The 22,243-nt window shown below is 51.7% G+C and overlaps 1 protein-coding gene across 1 annotated transcript in view; it reads left to right on the plus strand.

Moving 5' to 3' along the window:
- The first annotated feature begins 483 nt into the window (after positions 1 to 483).
- The window catches only part of LOC144178777 (centaurin-gamma-1A-like), a 60,715-nt gene continuing 38,955 nt past the window's right edge, over positions 484 to 22,243 (plus strand). The window contains 1 exon segment of the mRNA XM_077706888.1: positions 484 to 1,131. Coding sequence (XP_077563014.1) covers positions 882 to 1,131 — 250 coding nt within the window. The 5' untranslated portion in view covers positions 484 to 881.

Consider the following 22,243-nt stretch of genomic DNA (forward strand, 5'->3'; position numbering starts at 1 on the left):
ACCTGGAGATTGAATTCTGTCTTCGCGCCGTTGGAAGAACAGCGGACGAAGTTCTCCGTTCCGAAGTGGCGCCTGATCGTCGTCGGTACTACAGTGGCCACCTGTGTGTGGTTCTACTTGCCTGCGTCCAGCTTTTGCTGCTTGTGTGTCCTTGCTTCGCAAGGCTTCAGTTGGCCCGAGTGGTCGCAGTACTGCCTATCCGAGAGTTACCGGTTCCGACACGGATGCTCAAGAAACATTCCGTCGGCTCGCGGTGGTGATACGAAGGATGATCTTTTTATCCCATGCGATTATGAGGGGACACCCCCAGTCACCCGGAGTGCACAAATCAGGCGCCGAAGCATGGGCTATCTGAATGTGAAGTGGTGATTGTCGGGCTGCAGTGAAACTGGACGTAGCTGATGTCCGTTGGATACTTCTGCTGTTAAGCGTGCAGCATGCACGTTCACGTTTAGCTTTGGATTCCCCGTGCATCAGTTGTCCAGCCCGCGATGGTGTGGGTGCCGTGACGACTTCGGCCGCTCCAGTTTCGCTGCTCACGCACTGGTGAATAGCGTGGATACTCCGTTTCCAGTGGATAAGGATGTGCCAGCCGAAGTCAAATCACAAGTGCATCGCCGGAGTGGTTTTCAACGTCTGTGGAGGCGTCAAGCGAATGGAGCAGTGAGCCCCGTTCGAAGAAGGAGACGGACCAGAACAACAAGTTTTGAGAGAACGCGCAGAAAGTGTTCGCCGCCGCCGAATTTCGCGCTGTAAGTGCTGAAGAAGACCTCCAAGGATTACGGCATCGGTCAGTGGGGGTTCCTGATCGTCGCGAAGACTCGCCACTTCGTGCTTCTTTGTAAACGGGTGAGGGGCCGCCGAACCATCGCGGCGCGAGGATGAAGTTCCTGTCGCTGTCCGAGTGGCTGCCGTCGAGCAAGCCCAAGGCTTCCTCTGCCGGCAAGCCGCCCAAGCCCAGCATTCGGCGGCAGCCTGTGAGCATGCCCATGCTGACACTGGCGTTCGCCAGGCGCTCCTTCCGGGTCTCCAAGAGGATCAAGAAAGTGGCTGCCGCCGGCTCGGGGGTGGCGGGGTCCGGTTGCGTCGGCTCGCACCGCTTCATTTCCACGAGGAGAGCGCTATCCCCCGGTGAGCAGCTCGATAACTGTCTTCCCTTGGTTCATTTTGTCCGGCGCGCGGGGTGCAAAAAATCTTAGGCCTTTCCACTCTGCGAAGGGGGGCTGATCAGCGAAGCTCTTTAGCACGCTACATACAGCCGGCGCAGAATTTAGGCGAAAGGTGCTAGCAAATTTTGCTTCTCTTGAAAGTTGACGGCGGTCATCCGCAAGAAAGATACATACACCCGTTCACACGTTTGTATTTTGACTCTGCTGATCTTGAAAATGGTGGGTGTCATTGTGATAACTAACCGAAGTAACTGTATATTTATGTGATGCGACGGGTGAGCTTGAGGTCTAATCATGTTCTGAACGTCCTGCGACTTCGATGGCGGCCGCGTGCTAATAGCACACACACGCACATCGGGACGTTCGTTTTCTAACGTCACAGAATGCCTCGCGCTTCGAAGACGAGTGGACTAGCGGGGAATTTCTTTGGCGGACATAAAAAAGTGCCTGAAAGTTCCCAGCCATATTACTTCGTTTAAAAAAGCGCTCTCTCTAAGATAATTTCGAATGCCCGAGTACCGAGTTTTTCAGTACGAGTTTGCCACTCCGAGAAACAAAAAGAAGGGTTGTATTTTTGCTGCGCAGATTATCTTGGCTCTGTGTCGGTAGAAAGAATGAAGCGCGCCTATTTGTTTAATGATAGCACCGTTGTGCCACTTCTCAGTTACAGCAGGGACAGTAACGCGAACTGGCTGGCTATCTTCCGCTTCAGGATACGGCCGCTAGGCAATGCCTTCCCTAGTGGAAAACGGCGGGAAGCACGGACGCGAGGTCTCCAGTACGCGCTAGCTTTTTTTTTTTTTTTTTTTTTGCGCCCTAAATTGGTGGCGTTGCCAACTTGTGGACCGTGTATGTACATGTTCCTGCCAACCTTGATCCAAGTACTGCATTAAAGCCAGTTCGGGCTGTACCCTTTTTTTCTCGAAAATTCCCCCAAACCTACGCGTTAGGTTTGGATTCGTTTCTCTCTGTTTCATTTTCTCTGAAGCCCCGATGATTTCGGGAGTGGGTGTAAACAAAGGTGTTCGATGTCCTGGTGTGCGCAGAACTACTTCACTGCACTCTTACTGCAAACGAATTTTGGAGAAGTAGATTCGAGTCATGTAACGCAGTTTTTGGTTGCAACCGTGCACGTGCTTTTCACCGCTTCCACCTTAGGGCAATTCTCATCTACGCCAGTATGCAGCGAACCGTTTATAGCCAACTACAAATGACACTTGCTGTATAGCAGGTGGCCACCGCGAATGGCGCCCCGGACGTCTTGTTCCGGGGAGGCTACAATTAGCTCGCCGAATCCCAAAAACCGGGAGGGTTGGCAGCCGGGACGGGCCCGGCACGCGTGCTCGCACTCACGCACCCAACGAGTCACCAATGTGCGTGCGTTTCGCTCTGGTGAGCCCGCCTGCGGATGTCTGTACATGTGAGCGCGCCCGACTTCAATGCGGCGGACGGCTAGGCGTGCGGTTACGCGATAATCGCTCGGGAAAGGATTAGCGAGGCCTGCTACGTGGTACGGTTACACGCTACTCGAGTGTGTACAACTTCTTGACTGCACACGCCCCTTATTTGCTTAGCGGGTGTACTTGCTGTGTATTTTACTAGTTCCCGCGGAGATTTTAGGGCCCGACCCTGTCGTGCACACTAAGACAAGCGAACGCCCGACATCGCACTTGTCCTACGGCGCATATCCACGTTTCGGTGCTGAAACACCGGTAAGACTAGATTTTTTTTTTTTTTTAATTTTACTAGTTTGGTCCGATCAAGAGGCGTTTTGATATAAATTAGAGAGCACCACACTGCTACATGGCGTCTTTTACGGCAACCTTTTTCGTTGAGGCGCTCAACAATGCCGACTTTGCTTCGATGCCACGGCCAGCACACGTCGACAGTTGAAAGGGCGGACGTTGCATTGCCGTTTCTTTGTTTCGTGCGGATGTCACGTGTTCACGCCTGTACACGAGCTTCCGCTGTGTTTCTTCCGCCGTGCGAAAACAGGGCTGTTAACTGGCGTCTGGAATTAACATGAAAAAAAAAAAAAAAAGAGACAAGTCTAGCCTATGAGGTATGAGCTGCGCAGATAGACGACCAGCCCAAAAGGCGGCCACCCCGTATATCAGAGTCGAACCTGTCGCCTAGCAGGACAAATGTTTTTCCACTGTACATTTTTAAATTACATTTTGGGGTTTTTACATGCTGAAGCTACACCTGCATTATGAAGCACACCGGAAGAGCTCCGGATTAATGTAGACCACCGAGGGATGCTCAACGTGTGCCCGAATCTCGATGCGCGAGCGTTTTAGTTTTGTCCTTCATTGTTTCCGGAACTAGGCAGTCAGTTGTGGTGAAGTGATATCACGACGTGAGCGCAAGCAGATTTTTCCTCCAACCAGAAATGTTCGCCCTGCGATGAAAATCCCGCTGCTGTCTCCTCGTCTCTCCTCAAGTGTTCCCGTCCTTGCTTCAGTTGTCGGTGCTCTATTATTGCTGCTGCTACCAAGGCCGGCGAGGTTGTGTGTCACGTATAAGGCGGCAAAGATTGCCGCCGCACTTTTTCCGAAACGTGTCGCCGGTGTCGTTAGCAGTCACCCCCCGAGGTTCACTTTCTTTGGTTTCTGGCCCAAGGACGGCGTTCTCGCTGATCACGCAGACATTAGCGCCTGCTTTTATGGGTCGCGCGCCATTTTTTCCCTCACTGCTTTGAGCGGTCGCCGTGAAAATAACGAGACGCGAATTTCTCTACCGCTGTAGCAGGCTAGCCTGTTTGGAGCGACTGGGGGTAAATTTATCCTGTGGTGTATCATCATCATCAGCCTATCTACGCCCACTGCAGATCAAAGGCCTCTCCCATAGATATTCAATTATCCCGGTCCTGTGCTAACTATGACCAATTTATCTCCATAAACTTCTTGATCTCATCTGCCCATCTAACTTTCTGCCGCCCCCTGCCAAAGCTTGCCTTCCTCTCGGGATCCACTCTGTTACCCTTAATGACCAACGGTTATCTTGCCTTCGCATTACATGCCCTGCCCACGTCAATTTCTTCTTAATTTCTATTGTGGTGTATAATTTGCTTCAAATCCGCCCATATTAAGTCGGGAGAGGCATTAATACGGCACGCTGTCTACCGGACACGTTCCCGGTGTCTCGCAAGGCAGCTTTGTGAATACGGAACGGGGAAGCTTACTTTGCTGGGAAGCGCGCAATGCTCCGTCGTCCAAGTTGAGTTAGCGCATCCAAGTGGCTAAGAACAGTCATTCAACCCACCTGTGCGGCTGGCTAGAATGTGCTTGTTATCCTTCCTCGTCCGCTTATTAACGGGCAGCTAACTGGTCTCGCGTTGTCTTCACGACTAAGACGGTCGGGGTCACCCCGGAAAGTGCGCGGTTCAAAAGAGCCGCCTTGCTTCGCGCATTCGTTCCGTCCAGCCTGCGCCCGAGGAAGACGAAGGTGCGCTGCGAAGAATGTGGGCCACAGTCTCCGCGGCGGCGTGAAAGCTGCCGGCAGGCAGAGGGGCACCTCGTTGTTTTGCCGAGGAGCATCGCGGAAGGTCACGCATTTTTTTACCCAAATGGGATAGGACGCTTTGCCCTCTGACTACGCGTCCATCCATCCATCCAAGGTGACCCAGAAAAAAAGCGTTCTCGTTTCATTCATTTATCGCGACCCCCCTTCTGGCGAAACGCTCCGAGCGAACCGTCCACGACCTCCTCTTCTCCGCCTGCACACACATGCGGGCATTGGTCGGCCATCTGTCGCCGCCAGCCTCGCTTTCTGTGCCTCGGATTATATTTTTTCCGCTGTTTCATCAATTGTTTGAAAGCAACACTTGTCTGAGGTTGGCTGTTTGGTAAAAAAAAAAAAAAACATTCCTTTTTTTCCCCTTTTGTCTCTGCGTGGCGGGCGTTTTGGTTTTATATTACTGTCGCTGCGTCAGGCTTGAAAGGCTGTTGGGAATCCAGACAACCTTCAAAATATTGTGCGTGCAGGTGTGTGTGTGGGGGGGGGGGGGGGGGCACACCTGCGTCCCAGATCTTAAACAATGAAATTTCGTCTACTGGAAGCTGTGGGGTCCAATCTTACGTCCTACAGTTTGCTGACAGGGGGCCGTACGACCACTACGCCAACGATTTCGCTATTCACTTTGCGGCATGACTCTACAGCCCTTTTTTTTATGCGGGATATTCCGGGCTGCACTAAGTGTAGCTGAGGCCGATTTCTTACGTTTGGCAGTTGTGCGTTTGCGCAATAACAGCACATTGATCAGAGTAGAACACTAAATGCAGCGTGAGCAGAAAATCATTTCCTTACGGCGGGATGCCATTAGGGTTGCCTGGTGGAACCAATCTGCCACGGGAATATTGTCACGGGAATAAACTTGGCGTCGCTTGTGCTCGAGACTGGCTACTACCTCGGTTGTCATGGTGACGTGTGCTCGAGTCGCACACGCCTCCCACTGTCGCTGTAATTGCTTTGCGGCATGTCTCGTCGCATCCTGCAGGTCTTAGGCGTCGATCTTCTGGCTTATCTTGTGCCCATTTTCGCTTTTTATGCACCACGTTCTCGGGGAAAAAAGGCTGAACCGGCGTTTTACAGAGAAGCTGTTATAGGCTAGGTTCTGGCAAAAGCTGCGTGCGGCGACGTTGTGTGAAGGACGAAGTCGCGGCGGCAAAAGAATTTTCTGGCAAAGCCAACCTTCTGGTTAATATCTGTATAGCCCTGAATCTAATGTAGGTACCTTGAAAGAAAATCACACTGAAGAAATTGGCCTCTGGGACAGCTCAATAATTACGCCGAGTTTCATTTACTGGCTAAGATTAGTTTACCGTGAATTCGTAAACGTCACCAAATTCCCGTATGCTGTCAATGCATGGCTATCTATGGAGGGAGTATAGTTACAGACAACGGCTTTAACCCCTGCCTAATCTAAACTGTCCTGAAACAAATTGATTAGCCGCCAAGACGACGACTCTGGCGTCTAGTGCAGCGACATCAATTTCGTGTGGCAGGTTTTAACAGCGAAGCTAGTTAGAAAATCGTAATTTCTCGTGCCCGCAGTTAAAAATGCCAACGAATTGCAGAGCGCGCCTCGCGGTGACCGCCCGGCGGTTCGCAAAACCAAGAAAATGCCTAGCGCTCATCTGTGCGTGCCTCGCGATGATTGCCCAGCATCCCCGGCGCATGTTTGTCAAGCCAAGCATACCCACTTAAAGAGGTTGGCCAAGATAGAAAAAAAAAAAAAAACTCTAGCGTTCGCCGTAATCGCAGCAACACTTGCTCGGAACGAGAAAGATTCCAGCGTTCGCCGTAATCGTGGCAACACTTGCACGGAACCAGAAAGGCACGTCAAAGCGTACGCCCCTCCAAGGTGCTGTCCAACGATTAGCTCTTGAAAAAAATAAAAGAATCTCATGCTTATAGCAACAATGATGGAGTAAAGGTCGTTGATGCAGCCAAGAAGGAGCAAGTCGGCTGCAATCGTAAACTTAAACTTCGTGATGGTCGTGGGTTGCGTACAGCTTCGCTATACCTCCAAGTGTTACGCGTTGTGTGAGCTTTCTACATTTTTCCTATTCTGCCGTCCTGCTTGTTCGCTCTCTGCTTAGAGAAGAGTAGTAGTGGTCCGATCGTTGGTCTTCCGGCGCAAGCGCTCTTCTGGAGTGTCCGCGTGCATGCGATAGCATGCGCGCGCGTGCCACCACCGCTAGCGACTCGGCCGAAGCATGTGCATCAGACGGCGGGGTGCCATCTACGCTCCAGCGACGCCCGAGCGCCGGAAGTGTCGCCTCGTGACCGTCGGCGTTATTCACGGCTTCTTCCCGGCCGCCGCAACGGTTGTTTGGCGCAGACCGTTCATGCGTGCGGGCGCTGTCGAAGGGCGTGCTAGCGGCGAGTGGCGGCCACGCCATGGATGCGCTCACTGCTTGCTTCCTGGGCACTCCTTTGCCGCACACGTATGCGCGTTCGAACCCCTTTGAACATCGGACGCGGGTGTGTCGCATCATTGAACTAAATGTCTGAACATTTACTTCAATTTTTTTTTCGATCTATATACATTGTGAGTTTTGGATATCAAATTACCTATCGCATCTAACTGTTTTTCTACCCCAACATTAAATAGAAGGCATCTGAACATAGTGTTTCCGCCACTCCAGTAGTCGCTTTTTTTTCTCTATATAAACAGGGCCGATGTGCTCGCAGTATAGCTACATAAAAAAAAAATCCCTGGCCATCTTCACTAACGTGAAACCTGGGGGGGGGGGGGGGGGGGGTGAAGCATGTACTGTATAAATGGCACCTTGGCGTTTTTGCCAACGGAGATGAATCCTTTGAATGGTAGAGGTATACAGCTTTGCTGTAAAAGTCTCTTGTCCTTGAAGCACGAAGCTCTCTAGCGCGAGCCGTAAACGAGTGTCCCGGTGGGTTTTTTTTTTTTTTTTTAGTACGCGTTACGTTCTAGCGCGAGGCGTAATCGAGTTGCCCGGTGTTCTAGTACCGTGTCTGCATGAGACGAACGACGATTACGACAGCGACAGGAGACGCGAACAGCCGTAGCCCCAAGGAGCTTCGTCCCTAAAACGAATGTCACCTAAAAGGGGGGTGCGCGATTTTCTATCTTCTGTAGAAGCCGTGGCCAGGGCTGACTGGACTGGCTAAAATTTACTGGAAGCCCCACAAGAGTGCACGTGTCCGGAGGAATATCGTTCACCCAAGTTGTTATCCTGCAAAGGGGCTAGCTTTCTTTCCACGCTCGCATTTTGTGCGCGGCTAGTGATTTGCGTTTCGATTTTCCCGGAACTCTCATGAAGAGCCGTTGTGCACAACACCTGTCGCGCTCAGGGACTGCTGCGACTCCTTTCTGGCCGGCCGTTCCGAGCAACCGGGCGTGGGCTGCAGCGCGCGTGGTCAGTAGTGCGATGTCTCTTGCCTGTGGTCCGCCCAGCACCTTGCCAGGTGAATGCGCCCCGAACCGTGACGGAGGGCCGTGCCTTTGCTCCGCGATCTATTATGCCACATGCGCCTGGTACCTGCCAGCCGGGCAGTTCGAGGGCACCCCGAGCCCATGCTTTTCTCCGTAGGCGATTCAGTGACGCTGTCATGGAGACCCCCTTTCCCTCCTAGAAAACGCGTCCGACTGCGACGCTTCTCGCTTGGTTGGTGGTGCGCTCGGCTGCCGGTCAGCGTGGCGCCAGACATGCGGCGCGCGCTTGGACGCTGGTTTCAGGGGGACAGCTCTGGGCACCCTTGATGCGTGGTCGGCACGCCGAATCAACTGCTTGACGCGATAGCGCTAGGTGCTGCACCTCGTTGAATCGCGCCTGTCCTGCCTGTCAATCAAGGTCGTCCGAGCGAGAAAGAGCGTCGCTCACATTGGGGCACATAACACAATAAAGATAATTAGTATAACCCAGGGGGAGGTCCCCCCTGTTCTAGGGATACCACTCGCATTCACCGTTCCCCTTAGTGAATCGACTTTATTCCCTAAAGGACCGGTCGGCTACTCCGCAGGCAAGAAACCGTGCACGTTGCACCCCCCTATCGCACTGTGGGTCGCGTAATCCCTCGTGTCCACCCACCCCTTTTTGTTACACCAAGGCCACGTAAACAGTTCTAAGAAAAGGTGCCTTGATATTGCAACAACGACAAAGAAAGGGCTTTTCGGAAGGAACGAAGGCTTTTACCGCCTGCTCAGAGGTCACGGCGGCCCTGGATTAGTCCCAAAACAGGATTGTCACCTCTTCAGAGGCCGAAAAGTTGCCCGTGAATTTACACGATCCTAGACGTCCGATATTGTTCAGTTACAGCGCCCATCGCCTTATGCCTACTTCTGTAATATACCTCTTTTGCGTGACGTTGTGCCTAACATAGCAATGCTGCTATCATTTTCTTTGATCTCCACTGGCTAACAGTGCGGAATGTTGCCAGACATCGTGCTTACACATGTACTGAAGGCTTCCATGAGGGTAAATGTAAGGTTTATGCGATAAAGATCTGTTATTGAACGACGCTAAAGCACTACGACTGACCACCTGCCACCTTGGCAGAGGCTGGACACGCTTCTGTCCTTGCAAAATAACTGCCGTGAAGGCGCTTGTGGATGCCTTTTTGCGTCCACCCACGAGTGCTTATGCGTTACGTTTCGGCTCAGTGACAGCGCTGGGATCAGTCAGCTAGCATTACAGGACCAACGATGATTCAGCGGTCTTCACCGCTGCTTTCAAACTACGTGCATTAAGTAAAGGCGTACAGAGGTCGCCTGTCGGTACCAGTGATGGCAGCGCTGATGAGCATTGACGGGGCTATGTCCCTCGTCTGAGTCGTCTCATTGTGGGCATTGTGTTCCGTACCCGTCGGTCGACAGGAGCGACGGGAATGGTCGTCGCCGGGGCCAGTGCTTTGTTCCCTGAGCGAAGTCGGGGGAATGCCATTCTTTCCTACTGACCGTCAGAAGGGTGGAGGGGGGCGGGGGTCAAAGCCCTCAAATAGTTGGCGCACCGTTTTTGAGTAGGACTAGTTGAAGAAGACAGCCCGGCGACCGAACGTGCTAACTTCGACGAGCTTGTGGAGATCTGCGACTGCAAGCGGTCGCACGAAGGCTCGCTCCCGTGGCGGTTTCTGGGTGCCAGAACTCCACGCACCTTTTCAGCAAGCCCTGCGGCGGTTTGGCACCTTTTTGGCCTCCGGCCCCCATCAGGGACCGCGCCGCGATACCCTCCTTGTGCGCTGCGGCCTTCATCGTCTAGTGTAAGTACTTGTGTGTACGGGTAAATAGACTTTTCTTCCTCATCTACCTCCTTCGTCTTGTCATAGGGTGCCTCACACCTCCCCCGCGACGACACAGCGCTTGTGCCGTCTGTTTCTTCCGACACAGCCGACATCTCCGACGAACCAAACTTTACTCAGTGACTCTGATGTCAAGCGAGAAACGGTTTATCTTCATCGAGCGACGTCACTGCGTTCGTGCGGATCAGCCAGCCGGACGGCCCACAAAACAAGTCCGTGTCCGCCGTCACGTTCCGTCCAGCTGGTTTCGACTCTCAGCAGGGGCAGCACCGTTTCTGCGCTGCCCGTGACAGGCGCCTTGGGCGAGTGCTTCTCGGGGAGTCGTTGAGTCATCGCCTGCGTAACGTAGGCGGCAAGCAGCAGATACGGCAGAGGAGCCGAAGGTGTACAAACGAGTAGCCGGTAGCAAGCGTGTAGGCTGACGGCCGCAACTCCAAACGACCGGACGTGCCCCCAATGCCGAGCGCCGTAATGGGGGGGCCGGGGTTTCGAAACCCCGGCTCGAGATATGCCGAGTCGTTTGCGCCGCTGATGACCGCGTCCAACGGTGGATATCGCCCGCGTGGGTGCGAGGGAGAAACCGAGAGCGCTGCTTGGCGCCGTGACGCCATCGGTGCCATTGGCTCCTCCTTGGGACGTGGAAACACGATTGCGGCGCTTGCCTGTGTAATCATACGGCGATGGGCATTGACAGTTGTGTTTTCATCGGGCCGCATTCTTGGATGTGTGCTTGACCCGCCGCATTCAGTGAAAGGGCTGTCTGAGGACTACAGCCTCGCGAATCAACGTTTATAGATACTTTTTCAGTTTCGGAACTGCGCCTTCCAAAGCGGGCGCGACTTTACCCTAGGCGCTGAGAGGGCGCTCCGGTCGCGAGTTGCGCTGTGTCGGCGGCTGCGGCGGCGGCTGCGGCGGCGGCTCCGGCGGCAGCGTTGACGGCGTGCGCGGCCTGTCCGCTGGTTCCGCTGGGCTCAAAGTTGCGGCCGCGGTGTAGTTGCGTGTTCTTTCCGCTTGCGTTTGTCTTCGCCCTTGTGCGAGAAACTTGCCTTTTCAGTGCATTCGGTTTGGAATGATACTAAACAGTGCGGCCGCGGGTGAAAGCATTTCGCGACTCCGTCAACATGCTGTGTTTTCTTTCATGTGCTGGGCTTGGTGCAATGCCGACTTGCTTATTAACTCGCAGTCGGCTGTGCGGGATTTTCCAGCCCACTTTAGCAGTGATGCTTGTGAGGAGGCTGGGCACATGCATCGTGCATGAGGCACATGCTTATGTCCTCTACAAAATGTACAACTGTGAGGTGAAGGACGGAATGTAGCCTCATGCTAAAAAAAACTATTATTAAAACAAAGCAGACTAATAAACAAAATCAAAAATTCTTAACGCTAACACAATATAACTAGAAAACATACAATTTAAATCTCAATACAAAACTTCCCGATTTTTCCAGGATTTTGGGTTAGCTTTGCCCGCGGAACAATTTTATTTCTTTGAAACTACGAAGGATACGCGGATGTCTTTCATAAAGAAAGCATGCAGTTGCTGCGCATGTTTATCAGGAAATATCATTCGTGCTGCAACGAACTTGCTCGATTGGCATGCCAAGCGAAATCGTGTGCGCACTTGACAGCTAGCTGCTACGCGAAAATTTATTTAAAGTGCTGTAGTTCTTGGTATTTTAGCCCCCGCTAAAAATCACTGGGCGTCCGTACATCTCTTTGCATAATCGACCCGTTTCAAATAAATTACGACCTGGAATAGCGCGGCAACAAAATGTTCAGCAACTTCCGAGAACAGTTATTTCTTTTCGAGTACGCAGCCAGATCACAACCCGAGTCCAAGAGCGAAAAAAATCACGCGACCACCAACTCTACGTAACGTGTTACGCCACGTAGTTTTAAGAGCGAATGATCTTTATAAGTGACCCCAAACCATCCACCGCCGGCGGCGGCGTCGGCGTCCGCAGTGCTCCTCTATATTTAAGAAAGAAACAGCATCCGGCGCCAGGTTTCGATCCGAGGACTTTGCGGGCCGCAGCCCGACGCTCTACCGAATAAGCCACGGACGCGACGCTGATATCGGTGTCAGAACGCGCCTTATATCTTTAACGCACTCAAACTACGTCGTCAGCGGCGTGCGTTGGCGACTCAGCGGCGTTATAGCGGCTTGATAACTGCGTGGTGTACACGTGATACTACAAACCCGATGGAAGAGATGGAAGAGAAGGCGGCGAGGCGGTGGGCTGCGGGGGCCGAGCGCAAGCGCCGCAAGCGGGCCGACAACCATGCATTCGCACTTTCACATTCTCCCCCTCGGGGAAATGCGGGGGAATTTTTTTTTTTTTTTTTTTCCTCGGGGCTATGTTACATTTTTTCCACTTTTTTTTTTCTCGCACGCGCTGCGTTTGCACGGCGTTGCACGCGCTCTCCGGCAAGTCGACGTTCTCGTGTGGTGCCGATTATTCTTCTCTGTGCCTGTTCTAGGTTCAAGCGCACAGAGCTTTTCTTGCGCACTGACATCCCAGCGCTCACATGCTGTTTAGGTTATGCTTTCCTTCCGACTGGAGCAGGAAGGCGAAAACCACTTTTCCTAGTTAAGCGCTCCGCACGTTTGTTGTGCGTGCGTGGGTGGGCGCACACATCTGGTAATTGTGTACATTCTTGAAAGCAAACAGCTACAATAAACAGAAAACAACGAAATTTTTTGCCACTTGTGTGGTTCTTCCGAGTTCACTCTTGCAGAAGAGCATGCATGCATGTACGCGTGCTCCAGTCGGCTGAGCTCAAAGTTTCGGCGTAGTTGCGTGTCTCTACAGGTTTCTTCCTTTCGTTTGCGCTTGTTTTTGACCCCTGTTCCTCGAACCTTGCCCTTTTAGTGCGTTTAGTTTGTGGCGATGACGCTATTGAACAGTGCCGATTTCATCGAGGATTTCGTGACTCCGTCAAGACGCTGTGTTTTCTTTGATGAGCCTGGCTTACCGCAATGCCAACGTGTTCCGCACCTGGCTGTACGAGCAGGTACAGAAGCATCACTCAGAAGTGTCACTTTTTAGCACCGTCATCAAATCCATACCAGGTGAAAATACGTGTTTTTTTTTCTAGCTGGATTATTGAACCAGAAAATTCCTCTAGCTAGAAATATTCTAGCAAAAAATAGCAGAATTTCTAACTAGAAATTCAGTTTCTAGTTTATTTCTAGGTGGATTGAGATTTACTTCCAGGTAGCATATGTCAGTTCGGCTAGAAAAAAAAACCCGCAAGCTGGAAATAATCGTCTCTAGCTAAACTAAGAATTTTTTCTTAGAAGCTGTCGATTCCACCTAGATTATAATAATCGAGTCAGAAATGAAGCCGGAAATAATGATTTCTTGCTAGGAATGCTCTTTCCATTTCCACGGGGTCCATTTCCACGGGGGATAGCTTCTCACCCAATAGAAAAGAGCGATTCTCCGCGTGGACAAAGCGATAAGCAAAACGCACAAGGTATGTGGACTTCATTTTCTCGAAGAGAATATTGCGATCATTAACGTAAAGTCGTCGAGATCGGCCGGGCTTACTATGCACTGAAGGAAGGTGCAGTTTCTGTTAACTTTCCCAACCTTCCCAGCAACTTGTTGAGGAAGCAGACACAGCGGCAGTCTCCGAAAAGAGAAAGGTAGCGTCTGCGCACGAGCTAGGTGATAACAGAAGGAGAGCACTTTCCAAGGAGCGACAACAGGCTCTCTAAGGCGCCTGTTCCTCAGCAATGCACCGATTTTTCTAAGATAGTCGAGAATAGTGCGGCAATACGGCTCCCAACCAACTGGAGAACGGCAGCACTCGAAGAAGAACCGGGTGAGCGCCGGCAAATTGTTTTTTACTAGGCCGGAAAGAAAGCGGGGGCCTACACAATCCTGAAGAGCGTTGTCGATATCACCTATGTTGTCTACGAAACGGGAAGCTGCTCGAACAGTCGTGTGAGGAAATATCAATCGTGATGCAATAAATTTGCGCAATTGGCATGGCAAGAGAATTTGTGTGCACGCTTGACAGCCACTGCTACGCGAACGCTCATTTAAAACGCAGTCGTTCGTGATATTTTAGCCACCGCTTCAAATCCCTGGGCGTACGTACAGGACTCCTTGCATAATACCGTCCATTTTAAATAGATCTCGAACTGCGGCGGCAGCAACAAAATGACGAGCAACGTCCGAGAAGAGTTATTTCTTTTGCAGTACGCTGCAAGAAGCGGCGAGGACCAGAGATGCCGAGCGGAACGCTCCCGGCTAGCAGACGACGCTCGCTCTCCTAGCGCAACTCGCAACCGCAGCGCCGCGGTGGCAAGAGTCGCGGCCGGCCGCCTTCTCTCCATGGCCGCGGCGGGGAGATACGGAACTGAAAAAGTATCTATAAACGTTGTCGCGAATCATCCGCACGAAGACTTCGTCGAACACTGGCGTGTCCCGCCTCCAGGATTCTTTGCGGCGGTCGTTGGTGCCTGAGCGTCGCTGACGCTTACTGCACGAACGGTTTCGAATCAGTTCTTTTGACATTCGTGTACGGGTTCGAAAATTTGTTTCTTCCTTCGATGATAGCTATTGTCGGCTCTCTGGGCGTCTGAGCTTTTTTTTTCTACTCGACGAACACGCCCTGGTCTTAAACATGTCAACAGGTGTGTCTTTGTTTCTGCACGTATGCATGACGCTGAATATCCTCCTGTGTAAGGGAGACAGAGTGAGATAGTCTTTATTGCGAACCTTTAAGGAACTTTTATAGAACCTTCCTTGGACACTTCGTTCAGTTATTAGTTCAGACTACCCGATTACAGGTCGTCTTCGTTGGATGCTAAACCCTGCTCTAGGGCATTTGAAAGTAACAAGAGAGAACTTGAGTTCGGCGTTGGTTTTGGTTTGGTTTCGGGTTGGTTCTGTTTTCGGCGTCGGTTTTGCGGCCGGTGGAGCGCTTCTCGGCGAAGCTCTTCAGTTCTGCCCCGTGGCTTACGTTGACGCACTGCCATGCAGAGCCGGGTCGTACGTGAGGGATCGGCGTCGTCAGTGCGAAAAGCCAGGCAGCGAGGCGCCGGAGCATTGTTCTCTCAGCGGCCTCTTCTCAGCCGTTCTGGCAGTGATGCCAACCTGAGGCAATGCTTTATCCCTAGAATGACCCCTCAAAAACCCCTAGATAGCAAACAAAATCCCCAGATTGCATTTTTTTTAATTTTTTTTAGTCACAATTGCACTTTCACTTGCGAAGCGAAGTAGTCACTCGTGAAGACAAGTTCGGAAAAGTTCCTTCGAGTGTACAGCACACCTCAGAGTTTCCACAGTTGCACTTCATTTGCGAAGACAAGTTGTCACTCGCGACGACAAGTTCGGACAAGTTCCTTCGACAGCACACCTCAGAGGCCTCAGAGGTTGTTACTGCGAGAACCTCGCGTTACACAGAGCCTTCTGGCGTTACAGAACCACAGTCGCCCTCTCTCGGCTTGCACAACACCAATGCTGTTTTAAATGAAAAAAATAGAAATAGCGAAGGAAAGTTAGAAATGAAAAATAGAAATTAGCAAAAAATTACATTCTGTGCAGTCACTTATTGTTGAAAACGCGTGGTTACTCAGCAACACCAGTCACTAAGCTGCATAGCGTTTCATTTCAACAGACTCTAAAAAATCCCTAGATTTCACAAAAAGACGCCAAATCTTTAAAAGAGACAAAAAACCCCTAGATCTAGGGATAAATCCCTAGGGTTGGCATCACTGCGTTCTGGTTTCTAGTTGCGCGACGCGTGCCGCCTCCAGCGTGTGCCGCTGTGCTGCTGCCGCAGGACGGGGTCGCTGATTGATCGCGTGTCGTCTCGGCTTTCCCTCGTATACCTTTGGCTCGTTCGCTGGAGGCCCATTAATAGCCGTGCCCTGTGTGGTCGACCTCGACTTAAAGAGGAGCCATAATCGGAAGACGTAATACTGCCTTGTTCAGTTCGAAATAACTAGCCTTTGGCGACTCACTCTGCTCCATTACAGCCACGAAGGACGCGTCTTTAGCCAAAAAAGGTGAAATAAATGCTGAGAAATTTTCAGATTTCGCGGTACGCGACATACCAGCGACGCAGTAGAGGCAGCAGTGAAGCAGTATAGATAAACTTAAAAAATATAGCCGTTTCACTCACTTTGAAAGATGTCGGAAGTGCAGAGCTAAGATTCATCATAATGGGCTGTAGCGCCGTTATGCGCTCACTGCTACCACCAAACGCAATTCAAATTTCCGCCCTCGCAGTGCTCGCGCGCCCTCTGCCTGAAACTACGCTGTTCTTTTTGTGCTTGCTTTTCCTTCCGCACGTGTTGCGGCGTTGCACTGCCACTTTTTTCGCTTACTATCGTAAAAGCCAACCCAACGAGCGTTCCTAACTAAATGAAGCGGGCGCTGCCGGTTAATTACGTATATTTTGCCTCAAATGTACCTGCAGTTTTCTTTGCGCAAAACAACGGGGAGTTGTATAACAAGCGCTAGCGGTTCGCGAGTTCCGAACGCTTGGTTTTCGAAGCCCCTGGGTTACGCCGCGACGACGGAACGCCGTGTGTGGCTCTACTTGGGTCCAGTGAGCGAGCTACGATGTCAAGGCAAGCCCCTAAAGTGCTTTGCACTTAAAACAGTTGTGTGTTAACGCACGTTAGCGTCGAAACAATGCCATCAAACGGAACTATAACTTATAGATGCCTCGCTGCAGCCGTCCAGTCACGTTTCTTGGCTGTGGCTTTGGTCGACAGCCACCAGTCGCACAAACAAGATCATGTGACATCATAGGTACCTTGCCGCAAGGCGGCTGGGTAGTCGCCACTGCTTTAATATCTGGGCTATGTGTTTGAAGTTGGTGCTGAAATTGGTACCATTGTTATCGGGATAAGACAGTCTTTCCAATGAACCAAACTTGTATTTTGTTCACATGGCCCCTCTACATGTGTATGCACACGTGGGTAGGCTTGCGTCCGCTGCTTCTACCTTGCGCGTACGTCTCACGCGAAAACATGCTGCGAGTTCGGTCGCCTTAGGCCGGCTCCTTGGTTTGCGTATTGTTTGCAGACGCGCTCAGAAACAAATTTTAGTGAATCCAAGTGTCATTTTTAAGCTTTCTCTCCTAATGCAGCGTGAAACGATTGTGTTTTCTTCGCCCCTTCCAAAACGCTTGTCCACGCTTGTCCCTATATCGCCGCATGGCTAGCGTAGCACATGTGCAGGTGCGGATCCGATCGACACAATGAATTCAGCGCTCCCCGCGAGCTTATTTGTCGCACCATTGAAACGCACCGCGCAGTCGGCGACAGTTTCTCCGCCTCGCGCTCTTTTTTCTTATTCTTCTCGTCCCTGGACGTCTCGCTGCTCCCTGCGTCTTGTTGTTTCTCCTTCTGCCGTCCCATTGTTGTTTGCGTCTTGCGCAAGCCCCAACGACTTCCACGCAAGCCATGCGATCGGACGCCGCCTCGTCGCCCGAGAAGAACGCGCGCCGGCATTCAAACCATTCCCCCCCCCTCCGCCGCCGTGTTATATTCCTCTCCCCCTGTCGCGCCTTCCGCGAGCTTCTGTGGATCTGAACGTGCCGTTCCGAATGCGCCAACGTCGCCAGATGTGTCCCTTCTTCCTGCTCCGTGTACCATTCCTTTTTCTTCTTTTTTTCAATTCCTCGTCTCCTGGCCTGTTGGGCGTAGTCGCGCCTTTCTTCCTGGAGCCGACTTTTCTTTCCTGAGCGGCGTTTTGTTAGGACTTACCTTTTCCGTTTGTTCTCGTGCCCGGCTTTCCAAGCGTTCGTTCCCCGAGTCAACGTCCCGGCCGTTAAGCCGCTGGAATGTGCCGAGGATGTGGCTTGTACGTCTCTCGTCACGTGCGGGGTAGGACAGCTCGCCTCCGCGTGTTTGTGGCCACGGAATGAACGCAAGAACCGCACAACGCCTATAACGGCTTTCATCGGTCTGTGGAGCTTGACTGTAGAGCGCAAACGGGATGAAGGTTCATTGAAGTATAGCCGTCTTTATGGGTGAAACGTTATGTTGTATTTTACTTTTGTCTTTGCACATACCCGCCGCGGGGGCTCAGTGGCTAAGGCGTTGTGCTGCTGAGCATGAGGACGCGGGTTCGATTCCCGGCCGCGGGGGCCGCTTTTCTAATGGAGGCGAGAAACAAAAAATTGGCCGCGTATCTGCTCCTTTCGTTGCAAATGTCGTCAAAAGACGATAGTCTTTATCGACTTTTGCCAAGTAAATGCCTCCCTTCGCTTTACCGCTCACCTCTCATGTTGTTCCTCTTGCGTCGCGCTCCTCCCGAGGTAAAGACACCAAAGGTTTGCTTAAATCATTTTAAATTTCCCGCGTTCCACTGCTCCAAACCGGGTATCTCGATGCGAACGCTGCCGTACGGCGAAGACGCGCGTTATTCGAGGCACCCTACTTCAACGTTTATAGAACCGCGTTTCCCTACTCCACGTGCGTTGCAAGCAGAACGTGGAAACTATCTAGTGGAACCTTGCGTAACTGTTGCCGGTTGATTTCTTAAAATGGCGCCAGAAGCTATAGTGGCGCTGGCGACAGCAGGCGACGGCGGAGTGAATTCTTTTTCTGCAGTTGATGAAGTATTTAATTTCGCAAAAGTCAAGCATGTTTGATTTTTTTATAAAGGAACACTGCAAATATCACTTCTGTATTGATTTGTTGTCTCATATTTGCGTAATGTCTTGTTCTTCTTCAACAATGTTGACAAGTACGAACATTACACCGGACCAAGACGGGTAGATTTAGCTGTGGGTATATAAGACTATTGCGCAGGCATTGTTTTGCTTTGGCCGGATGGCTGAATCGAGTCACAGACAGACAGACGGACAGACATACAGGCACACAGACATACAGACAGACCAAAATTTCTGGGTTTAAGTAGCCCAAGAAAGACTATCGTCTTTAAAAACGCCCGTGTGTACATTTCGGCGCGCGTTAAGGATCCCCAGGTGGTCAAAATTAATCCGGCGCCCTCCACTACGGCGCGTCTCATCGCCTGCGTTGCGTCGACGCGTTAAACCCTACAATCAATCAATCAATCAATCAATCAATCAATCTTGTCTTGGCACACTATGCTCTATCGGATCGTTGCCTGGTGAACTTCTCCGCCTTTCGTACGTACAATATGCATCCAGTGGACATCTACCGTGAACCCGTATGGTCACCAATACTTTCACCACAAGAGCTCTTTATGTCGTATGCGCTTCTAGAAGTGTGCGCCGTTCGTATTGTCGAGGGAATCTCCGTTCGCAGCCCGCTGTTGCGTCTTCACTGATATGTATACATTAGTGTTCAAAGGTTCCTAGGTTTTCCCGTAAACTTCTATAGACCACGAAAAATCCGAAGCGGAAGCTTTACTCCCGAGTACAGGTAAATACTTTGGGCCAGAAAGCAGGCGAAAGCATTTTTATTTGTTACTTTCATAAAATATTTTGGAATAAATGCACTTCTACTTTTGACTGTTTACGGCCTGTAAGCTTTTGGCGTGGCCCAGGAAGTTCGGGGAAATACTCGTTGCATGGCGTACTCAGGCCAGCCCCTCTGCGGTGAATACGTTCAATTCTGCAGCTGCTTACAACCGGCCTCGATCGAAACTGTAAACCAGCGCTGGCAGGAAGAGGATTGCCATGTCACCTGGCGTCTACGTGCCAGTCGCTGCGTCGTTCAACCTCATCACGTCGGCTTCAGGCGCGAGCAGCAGCCGTGCGGAAGGGCCCCATTGTGACGCTCTTGTTCGCCGAGTTAACCGCGTCGTCTTTTCTTCCATTCCTAACCCCCTTTCCCGCTGTACCTTTGTTTCTCATCCCATATTCTTGCTTTATTTTTAGTGCTTGCTGCTGTTGTCTCTTCTCTTCGATTGTGATCGTCATCTATGCTCGCGTGAAAAATCGTTTCTGCGTCGATTTCCTCCTGCCTTGGTCCTGTCGTGCTGCCAGCTTCCATGGAGGCTATTTCTGTACCTGTTGATGACGCGTGACTGACGCCAGGAAGTTGAAGATGGGGCCGGAAGTGGAATGTTCGGATTCTCCCCAAGTAGCGTGAAGCGCCATGACCTGCGTCCTCCCGACCCGCTGTAGCGCGGTGTGTGCGTACATTGCAGCAGAAAAACTGATGACAACCGCTGGATTGCGAACACGTGCATAGCAGCGCACAAACGAAACAATGAACGCATCGGGACTTTTTTTTTTTTTTTTTTTGCCTTTTGTGACTGTCGCTCGCTACACAGAGTGCTCCGTATAGAACAAATGAAACAGCATTGTTAAAAGTAAGCTCTGTCTTGTGACATGATTCCTCCTTTTCATTCCGTGCTGTAGAGTCTATCTTCCCGCATTTGTTTTCTCTAATCAGTACTACTGCTTTCCCTTAGACAATCTCGCGTATGTGACGTTTTATTTCTTGCCCTTTTTTCTTGCTCGGCCGAGTCCGTCTTGCTCGCAACAACGGGACTGTCTTCAGACTGAGTCTTGTTTATTGCAGCAGAAATGTGTGGTGGTTTTATGAATTGCCTGGGGTTCACTGGTGCACCGTCGGAAACAAGCTTTGAAAAAGCGGTGAGAGAGACGAGTCTTCCCAATTCCGTCGGGAGCCTTTTTTTTTTTTTTTTTTTTGAGCTTACGGGGTCAACCTATAGTGATGGCGGTTATGACGACGGTGAGAAAGGAATGGCGAGAAAATGAATGAATGAATGCCTTTATTTGGAAGGAAGTCAAAAGAAGCACGCAAAATTTTCGCGTGGCAGTACATCCACCTGACATTGACCGCCTTTTCTGTGGGTGGGTTCATACCGTTTTTGATGCTGCCCGATCGCGGGCCCCCCAAATAAACGTAAAAACGTGAGCAACGTCGCTAGCGGGGCTCCCCTTCTGTCCGAGTTCTCGCGCAGGCAGAGTTCCTCCAGCATTTTCATCACTGCTGCCTTGGAGAAACGGTAGCGGAATGAAGAAGCGTGCGTCCTGGGCCCCCATTGGTAAAAGTGCCGCAGCGGTGCCGACCGGTGTCGCGCGCGTGCAGCGCCGGTTCAGGAAGTGCAGGTGCAGCCGCGACACTAGCGCGCACCGGATACAACCAAATTTTGCAAATCCGCGTGTTAATTTGTATATTCTCATAGAAAAATCAAAACATCCCCCTCGCGAGGGGCACGATCAAATGCAGAGCATTTCCGCGGGGGGCGTGCCTGCAAGTCTTATGGATTACGTATTGGTTGTTGTTGTTGTAATTGTTGTCTTCCAGCGTAGACATTGTCGATGAAGTCGATGGTGAAACGTGAAACGTGCCGTGAACCCCCTGCCGCGGCTATTACGCAACGTGGAGAGGCTACGACGCAACGTGGCGCGGCTATGACGCAACACAATCCACTTTAATCCAACCTAATCCAAATCCAAGCCAATCCAATCCAATCGAATCCAATCCAATGCCCTTCGCGAGAGAGTGTTATAGCGCCGAAATCGCGCCACCACATGAACGCGAACCGAACGCTGCGAGAGAGGGTGTTGCGAGCGGAGAGAAGGCGAGGAGGACGCGGGGGAGAGGGCGCACCTGTGGCCGACGGTTGAATGAGTCAAGGATATAAGGCGCGTGCGTAACCTTCCATTCTGTGTCGGCTCCTTGGAGCAGTCGGCAAAGTGCCGTGTACCTTGCGTTCCGCCCGCAGAGTCGTGGGATCGAAACCTGGCGCCGGAAGGTATTATTTCTTTATATAGTGTAGGGTGCGGACTACGTAGTGATGCGGACTACGGACGCCAACGCGGGTGACATCGTGAGTTACTAAAATGCTCTGCATTTAAAAATGCTGGCGCAGCTTGCATTAGTGGTGCAAGGTTAGCAGAGCTGGCGGTCCTTCTCCCTTCCTCGAAGACCCGACTGTTGCGCCTCATGAGTACATGCATTTCCGAACAAATTTCCGCTGAAAGTTTTCCACGACTGGCAGGCCCGGATCGTTTTGTCCGCCGCAGGCTTTCCCATATCTCCCAAAGTGGACCGCGTTAGCGCGCACCAGAACCCGCGGCAACCGGCTTCGCGAACTGGGCGTCTGTGCAGCTCACCTCAGACGCGAATGCGCGTGAACCGGCGAGGAGAAGAGCACGCGAGAGACAACGCCACGAACGCTGGACAGAGTGTTCTCGAAGGTCGAGCTGGCCGACGCCGGGCGCTCCTCACGAGGCGCACGCACGCCCACGTGCACTTGCTGGGCTGAGTTTTCTGGTAACTCTCCCCGGGAGAACCAAAAGCTTAAACAGCACTGCAGTTAAAACCCTTCCACGATGCGTGCCCCAGCAAGCTT

The sequence above is a fragment of the Haemaphysalis longicornis genome, unplaced genomic scaffold (genome assembly GCF_048455015.1).
Source record: "Haemaphysalis longicornis isolate Haplotype H1 unplaced genomic scaffold, Haemaphysalis longicornis Haplotype H1 scaffold_4, whole genome shotgun sequence".
NCBI lineage: Eukaryota > Metazoa > Arthropoda > Arachnida > Ixodida > Ixodidae > Haemaphysalis > Haemaphysalis longicornis.